The 8,936-nt window shown below is 31.8% G+C and overlaps 1 protein-coding gene across 12 annotated transcripts in view; it reads left to right on the top strand.

Moving 5' to 3' along the window:
* The window catches only part of LOC105457976 (histone deacetylase 4), a 147,851-nt gene that overhangs the window by 133,150 nt on the left and 5,765 nt on the right, over nucleotides 1–8,936 (top strand). For 11 of the 12 annotated variants that reach the window (XM_011702966.1, XM_011702968.1, XM_011702969.1 and 8 more), the window contains 6 exons: nucleotides 2,240–2,365; nucleotides 3,861–3,943; nucleotides 5,537–5,643; nucleotides 7,222–7,359; nucleotides 8,052–8,149; nucleotides 8,242–8,376. In XM_011702966.1, the coding sequence (XP_011701268.1) occupies nucleotides 2,240–2,365; nucleotides 3,861–3,943; nucleotides 5,537–5,643; nucleotides 7,222–7,359; nucleotides 8,052–8,149; nucleotides 8,242–8,376 (687 nt within the window). The remainder of the gene's footprint in view (nucleotides 1–2,239; nucleotides 2,366–3,860; nucleotides 3,944–5,536; nucleotides 5,644–7,221; nucleotides 7,360–8,051; nucleotides 8,150–8,241; nucleotides 8,377–8,936) is intronic. The other variant, XM_011702971.1, reaches the window with a different exon arrangement.

Raw genomic sequence — 8,936 nt, 5'->3', positions numbered from 1 at the left:
GACGTGTGCTCTTCCGATCTAGCTTATAGTCAAATAAACTAAAGGTTACGTGTACATCAGTTGAGTTGGCTTGATGGTTAAGTGCTAATCAAACGTTATTAAACAATAAACTTCTTGGTAATTTTTAACTTTTAGGTAACCATACAAAATTTTCTTTGTAAATGTAATACCAAGAATAAGTTGAAAATATGTTGAAAATTTTCCTTCCTGCAGAAATAAATACATGTTTAAATTGGTTTTTACTTTTGTGTATTGAATACATTCAAAGTAATAATCAATTTGAGCTGCAATGTATTATAATTACTAATTATGGTCACTTTTTGTTATTTTTAGTCACTTTGTGCAAAGTCATTTTTTTCCTTTTTTCCTTCTGGTTATCGCTAGCAGCCCTGTAATTAAATAATAATTTATTATATTCTGTATTTTTCAAACAAAGATAAAAGTTTAGATGTAAGTTTTTTAATTGTGAAACAATTTGTGCTTTACATAACAATAGTAACAATGTGCACAACAATATAGTATTATATGTATTGATAAGGTCTATTAAAAGGTAGTTATTAAAAGGTTCTGATAATTGTATTAATTAAATTTGATTTATTTTTATACATATAAAGATATATAAAAATAAAGTTTTTACTAAATAATTTTAATACATTTAGATAAATTTTATAAATTATATTTGTTTTACATGACGTTCAAATAAATTAGAATTAGTCATTACATTAATTTTTATTTATTTATTAAAATCATCTTTTACGTACAACTAAAATGAAAAAACGCAACCACGGTTTTTGATGGTTAATAATATTTGTATAAAAGTAATTATATTTTTAAAAAGGATCTTGTGCTTAATAATATTTTTACATGTGAATATTACAATTTTCAAGCAAACTCTGCATCGAATGATCATTGGTCTTTACAACACAACTCTAAACCGAATAGTATATAATATCATAATTAAATTAACAAAGCAATTTAATAATTTGATGCTAATGAGCATCTTTTAAAACCTATAAAATAACTTTGTGCGAAAAATATTACCTCAGCCACGATTTAAACCTGGACCTCTCTGCTCTCCAGGCGGGTATTTTACCGTTTCAACTACCGGACATGTGGTAATATATATCGCAATAATCAATAAATTTAGAAAGAATATCTTTCACGCGGCGACATGTAAACAAACAATTATTAATCTGAATCAACCGTGGAATATTTCAAATAACTAAAATGAAAAAATGTCAACACGGTCAAAACGGATCTTGCTTAATAATATTTTTATATGTGAATTTTACAATTTTCAGTTCAAGCACTTCTTTTTTCGCACTTAATATACGCCATTATATTAATTAAGATGCATTCTTTTTTCCTTCTTGCTTGTATTTCTCTGTAATCCACTGATAAAAATGATACGGATCTAATCTTCACTCATTTTTTTCTCATGCAGAGATCGATAAGATAAGAGATCTTTGTATTTTATTCTTATATTTTATTTTTACATATGTTTCATTACTAAAGATATTCCTTTATTGCGTCCTTGTAATGTTTTTATAATGTCTTATGAATGGCATGCCTTTTAAAAATTTTGAATTAAAAATCTATATTTTATTTTCTTGTCTTGTTAATTCTAGAAACAAAGTTTATTGCATCAAATACGAAATCTTTAAGTATTGAATAAAAAAAAAACTGTTGGTATGGAATATATATTGCCATGACAGGTTTTTAATTCGTTGGTCTAAGTTTGAACTTAAGAAAATAATGATATCTTTCATACGAGAAAAGCAGGCGAGATAACATGGAAAGTTATCGTCGAATCCCATTAATGCAATAGCTGTGCGTGGCCTTATAATCTCGAACTAAAATCGCCGATAATAACTCGAGGGATACATCGGTCAACAATAACTTGAGGGGTGTATCATTTACAGATTTCACGATTGTTCGAGCTGCGTAAGTTACGCGCGCGTCGGATTAAGCCAATTAAAACATCGCTTTCAAGAGAGGCGGGAGATTGAATTTAATATAAAATACTGCCTTTGTAGGTTTCCGCGCCGCATCGCGGTTGCGTATTTTCGCATGATTGGATTTTAATTAAAATATTATTAATTATGCCAACTATCGGCGGAAGTTCCATTTTCATCTTTATTCGCGGAATCCTGTTAATGACTTCAAGATGAAGGCGTTGCAGATAGATCGTTAAGAAAAATGAATTATTTCTGAGAAACAAAATTTATCTCTGCCGCAGCTCTGGGAGCAGCAAAAGCAGTTGGAGGAACAAAGGCGAGAGAAGGAGAGGCTCGAAGCTCTCAGGAAAAAGGACAAGCATGATCACAGCGCGAACGCGTCCACGGAAGTCAAGGAACGCCTTCATGTAAGTTTGGATTTTCTCCTTTGTCGATTAGAAGCGATAAAATTGTTGGCATAATACTTTTTTATGTGTGATCAGGAATGACGATTAAAGTCATCCTCAAGAGACCTTTATACGCACTTTTCTATTTTAAATCGAATAGAATGAATCGATTTAAGAATTCTTTATAAGATAATCCTTTTTTCATGATCTATAATAATTATATCGACGTATTCTATTTAAGAAAATTACCGAAATTATTTATTAATCAGAATACTTGTCAATAAAAAGACAGGAATTGCATGTACGTATCTTTTTTTTTTACCTCCACTTTCAATCTTTACTTATATCTTTTTTTCAAACATCTCCCACCTTATAGCTAACTAGATTTACGGAAAGAGAAACTTTTTTTAAATATAAATATCACTTGCGATCTAATAATTTTGATTAATCAATCACAATCGAATGAAGAAAATCCTCGACTTGAAGAGAATAACGGATTTTACTGTGAAAAGTGTTGACGAATTTTGTGTTGCGTACCATTTTGTTATTATGCTTAATTGTGAAAATGTGACTTGTCTCGTGCTTATCAAATTCGTAAAAATAGATGGAAACTAAAGTTATTTTTGTATTTTACATAAGCTACAATATTTATAAAAGTATATTTTTCACTCCTTTCAACAGCTGTCAAAGCCGGTGAATTTTCTTGCCTGAGTAGGCTTTACTTTACGTGCATTTTACGCCTATTTACTGACTGTCAGGGGGAAAAAAGAATAATTTTTATCCATTTTTACACGTCTTTTAAAGCGAACCTATATTTTCATTTCATCTAAATTCTCTTTATTTAAAAATGGCAGGCAAGAAACTTTTACGTGTCATTTATCGCTTATAACGTCATGTTTCCAATATGGCCGCGATGACTAGCAGGAGCCTTAAAACCCGAGTTACAAGGATTCAAAATAGAAAAACACATAGAGGTCTTCTGGGACTTAATTTGAGAGTTAATCAAGAAATACTGATTTATAGGTAAGGTAAACGTACTAGTGGCTGAACGTGTATCTATAGCTGAACAAGGACACAAAAATTTATTTTTAAATGATTTTTTTCATAATATTATAATTTAATTGTAATCTTTGAATATTTTTACAATTAAATTATTATAATAAAAAAAGTATTTGAGATTAATCAATTTTGTGTACGTGTTCAGATATACATACATGTTCAGCCACTGGTACGTTTACCTTAATGCTCGATGATAAAAATAAAGAAAAAAATAACAAATTGGTCTCGCAAATGACGCGTTAATTAATGAACAATATGAGCTTTTTTTCTCATATTTGTGTCAAAGTAGTTATGTCTCAATTTATCTGAAAGAAAATTTTGATTAGTTGAGAGAGCGATGTTTAGACATTTATATAAGCTCCCGTCTTTCGGAATCAAAGTATCGATACTTTCCGAATTTGTAGACGGTATGCGCGAATCTTATAATTTTTTGTTTACGAGGCGTTTATGATTGCAGAGTTTTTTGGTGAATAAGAAGCAAAGAGAGGCAGCTGCTGCGGCGAACGGAGCAGTTCCTGGCACACCCGGATATAGAAGCTGGTAAGATACACAATTAAACAATGCATGAGAGGTTTAAATAAAATGATCAAACTGCGGGATATTTCGAAAGAAAGAGTAGTTCTCATAAACTTGACTGAAAAAAAAGACACTCTTTGATTACAAGAAATTCAAAATAAAGCGCTTTTCTTTAATAAACTTTTATTTATGCGCGTGCGCATCAATACAATTAATAAAATTTTATTCTGTAGATATTTAACGTAGAGAATTATTTACTTTGTTAAAAACTAAATTAAAAACAAATTTTTTTATAAATTTAAAAATAGTATATACATATATTTGTCTCAGTGGTCCATTCTTCATTAGATACTAAATATGATTATATGTCTACATCATAAAAAACTATTGCATATACTGTCATGTTTGTGCATGTTTTAAATAGATAGTCCTTAACATTTAATTTTTTAAATAAATACATATGTTAACCTTTTGCTGACGGTAGTTGGATTACTCGAAACCTGATGAGTATTTGTTAGTTTTCGAGCATTATTCATTATTATTATACTTTCTTTTTTAACATTGTCAAGATGTCAAAAATCAAACTTAAAAACTGCTGTTTTTTTCTGTTATTTTATATGCAAAGTAGTATTTTTATATGCAAAGCGATTTTTGATTATCCAAATAAAATAGACTACTGATCAAAAATAATCGAGTCTTCCAAAGGGTACGTCTTTCGAAGGTTAAAATGTTTTTTTTTTTATTGCACGTGTATGTTTCTTTTGAAGTTGCAGTGGCTGCAAATATTTATATCCTTTTCTATTCTAAAAACAGCTTTTACTTCGCTAAAAATTATATTGTTCCACTTTTACGATAATTGAAACTAAAAAAAGTTCCGTTGTTCTCGATGCTCCAATCAGTTTGGGCCGTGTCAAATCAAAATTTGGACGTCGTTTCGGTTTCAACGGGTCGTCGCAATCGTCGTCGTTAGTCTTCTCCGCCGCCGAGTAAAGTAACGATAATAGCACAACCTGGCCCAGTTATCCATTTAGCAAATGTGCTCTCAATATTATTTTCTTGTCTCTGTCAATGATAATTTCGTCTTAAAACGAGTGCATATGTGATACTGGAAAAATATATCTTTTCACCCAAGTTCACGAGAAGACATAGGAAACATGTATCATTCTAACTTGCGAAAAATGACATTATAAATCATACATAATAATACATACAACAAAATTAGATAATATTTAATTTAATAAATAAATTCAGCATTTTGCTTTTAAGCAAAATGTATTTCTAAATCCAATTCAAAAATATTATATAATATTATGTATATTATAAAATATTGTATATATAAAATTTGTATTATTATTTTTATTGTATAAAAATAACTTGTAAATGTTATATTATTTTAGACTAAAAAAAGCATGCAAAAAATCAGATGTAAAAAAAAATATAATTTCACTTTAGTCAAAATGATGACAATCCAATAAATCTGCTCTAACTTATTTTACTATTTTCTTTTATTTACAATTTCTTGATAACAAAAAAATGTATACTTTTGCTCTTTTATTAATTATTCATTATTTAAATATTAATGGTTTGTTATGAATGGTGTCTTAAAATTTTTTTCAGGCTACAACCACAGTCGGAATCATCGAGCACCACAAATGCGGCGCATCCATATCAAATGCCGCAGATGCTCCAGAAATTCGGCGATGATTTTCCGCTTAGAAAGACAGGTAATTGTTCCGAGATGTCTCAATTAACTCTTACGCATATTCCGTACAAGTAGTTTGTGTGCCAATAGAATGTCTACTAAAGCATGGTGTTTCGATGTTCGAGAAACGAGTTGAGACCCAAGAAAGCAGCTTATGCGTCGACGCGATGTTTGCATTTTTTTTTTTTTAATGATTTTATCTAAGAAATATATGGAAAAGGTGCTAATGATTCTCCTCGATAAAATTCGCTCGATCGGATTATCCACGAACTACGCTGACATGCACATAGTAAGTCGATACGTTGCGTTTCATTTCCGAATTATAGATGAATCCCCAATTAGTTTCTGCGGTATATCCGCCTTTTCTATTACACCACATGGTACTTTAATTTACGTCTGCTTGGTCTAATAAAAGTTAAAAAATATTAAGCTAAGTTTTTCCGTCCGTCTTTTTAATGCGTACGGCTTGTAATTTGTATTATCGTCACTTGGCCAATGAATCGCTAATTACCGTGCACACGTTATCTTAACTGATACACACTTAATTAAGCTAAAAAGATGCCAACGTGTGCAACGTACGTTCACAAATTTATACATTATTTATGAAAAATACTTGCAAATATAACGCTAAAACATGCCACAACTAGCCTCGTTCCATCAAGAGTTCTTGTTTATTAGTTGAAAACAGCATTATTTTTACCCGACATAACGTTAGACGTTAAAGAGAGAGATATGTGATTTTCGCGAGTTCACATAAAAGGTAAAAAAAGTTAAAAAAAAAACTACATATATATTGGAAAATATTAAGAATATATAAATTTCCAGCAAGCTTTATGATTTATATTTAGCACACATTCTTATAATATATCACATTTTATCATTTATTTGTATTTAGTCTTTTTGACCATCATTTTATATTTCATCTTTAAGATGGCTGCAATGAATAAATTAATCAATTTCAATATGTAGATTGTTCCACCCTAAATTTCTTGTAAATAATAGATTATCGTGGAAAATATTTTAACAAAAGCTGTATATATTCTGAAAAGGGTCAAATCGTTTTTTTAAGATCAATTTTCACATGGAATTATATCATTTTTTAAATATGTATAATAAAAATTTCGTTTAATACGCTAAATTAATAAATTACACTTATGCAAATGATGCTTTTGCAAATCTGACAAATATTTTCATATTTTCTTGTTTATTTTAAAGTACCATTTTCGATCGCGTGACATTTGGCCACTTCGGCTTCTACTCTTCAATAAATTATAAGTCACGCGTGTTATTAATTATTCGCTGCTTGTTCAGGCGCGAGTTCAGTCACAACAGGAGGTCTCTCTGTAGAATTTCATACGCGACCTTCTCTTCCGCGAAAACGTGCATGCCGGTATAAACCGATAAATCCGATAAATATCAAACGAGCGAACGCGAACGCAAATGCGAATGCGAGATGCGAGATGATGAGGGGGTGGGGGGGGAGGGGAGAGGTCGTCTCGCATCGCGTTCTTGCCTTCCGTCCGTCCCCTTTCTTCCCCGCCCCCCTTCTTCCCTTGGTATGACAATGACCAAACTAACAACCGGCTGAAAAATTGGCCAGCCTCGGAGCCGAACTTGCTGAAGGTGCGACTAAAACAACGCGTGGAGAGGAACATGGCTGCGTCGAGAAACTCACCCCTGATGGCACGCCGGAAGGACCGCCTGGCGTCGCACCTCAAGCGGAAGTCGTTACTAGCAAGTATGTTCCTCTCTCTCTCTCTCACACACACACACACACGCGTGCGCGCGCGAGCTTTCTTCGAGAGAGAACTACTCTAGAACGGGTATCCTAGAACGAGAGTTCTCTTCTTTTTTTTTTCTCTGCGCGAGCATTTGTCAACATTACTACATTACATATTTATTTTCTCTTTTTCTCTTTCTCTCTTTCTTTCTCTTTCTTTCTTTTTCTTGCCGCATCCCGAGTGTTCGATTAATTGACTGTTGAATTTTTGCTATTCTTCTCTAACAGCATGAGCAAGACTACTTTCCGATTAACATGTACAATAAATTAGCACCGTCCGAAAATATTGGAGTGAGTCGTCGCGTTGACGAAGCTTCCTAAATAACGCGGCGAATTGAGAGATGTCTAAAGAGCTATTTGGGACATACTTTTATACGGATTGTGCCGCGGTTTTCCATGGATCGTCATGATCGAAATTTACTACATGTATGTGTTGTCACATGCGGCGGAAAAATCTTTTTTTTTTTTTCTCAACGGTCAATAAATCATACGTCTGCCTTCTTTACGCGAGTTGTATAAATGCAATTTCGCATGCGATTTTCGGGCGTGCGATTACCATCCGTCTCACGTGTATTCTTATTGCGTTACGGAGCAATACTATTTCCTCCCTTTTCGGCGATCCAGATGTGATTAATTGTTACGTTTTTCAGATCCTGGCAGCAATCCTGAGTCCGGGCCTAACTCTCCTCCGACTGTCAACAATTCTCAAGCCAGTCCCACTGCTGGAAGCAATACAGCGATACAAGAAGTACGCTTCAACAATACTGCTTATACGTTGCCACGGATCTTACGGTGTTACGCTCATTTTTCACGAGATATTGCTCTGATTATTTATTGCAGGAAAGTGAAAATCCACCGTATGGAGGACGTCTCACTAGTAGTCAACAGGGCAGCCTTTCGGATCTTTCACTTTTCAGTTCACCGTCCATGCCTAACATCTCGTTGGGCAGACCCCATGTACCGTCGAGCTCTTCGGTAAATATATTTTTCATCAAAAATTCGCGTCTTTTCAATTACGACTCACGATCGTTTAGTTATAAATATAACAATTAAAATGTTATAATTTTCTTTTAAATATATTTATATAATTTTCCATATTTATATTAAAAGCTTTCTTTGTAATTACAATATAATATGACAATTCAATTTCCTCTAATTTGCAATCGTTTATATGTGCATATAAAAATATCTTTCCCTTTCATCTTTACCTTTACTTATGGTTTTCTCAATTTAAATATATTTATATAAATATATTTATATAATTTTCCATATTTATGTTAAAAGCTTTCTTTGTAATATAATATGACAATTCAATTTTCTCTAATTTGCAATCGTTTATATATGCATATAAAAATATCTTTTCCTTTCATCTTTACCTTTACTTATGGTTTTCTTAATTTAAATATATTTATATAAATATAGGGTAACTGTCCCTATTAGTGTACTTTTATATTTAAATAAGTCATAAAAATAAACTGGTACAAATAAATAGACAAAGTATTTTTTTTCTATAAAGTTAATACTTTAACTTAATA

Source organism: Wasmannia auropunctata, unplaced genomic scaffold (genome assembly GCF_000956235.1).
Source record: "Wasmannia auropunctata unplaced genomic scaffold, wasmannia.A_1.0 LD334844.1, whole genome shotgun sequence".
NCBI classification, from domain to species: domain Eukaryota; kingdom Metazoa; phylum Arthropoda; class Insecta; order Hymenoptera; family Formicidae; genus Wasmannia; species Wasmannia auropunctata.
This window is presented reverse-complemented; position numbering and strand designations above follow the sequence as displayed.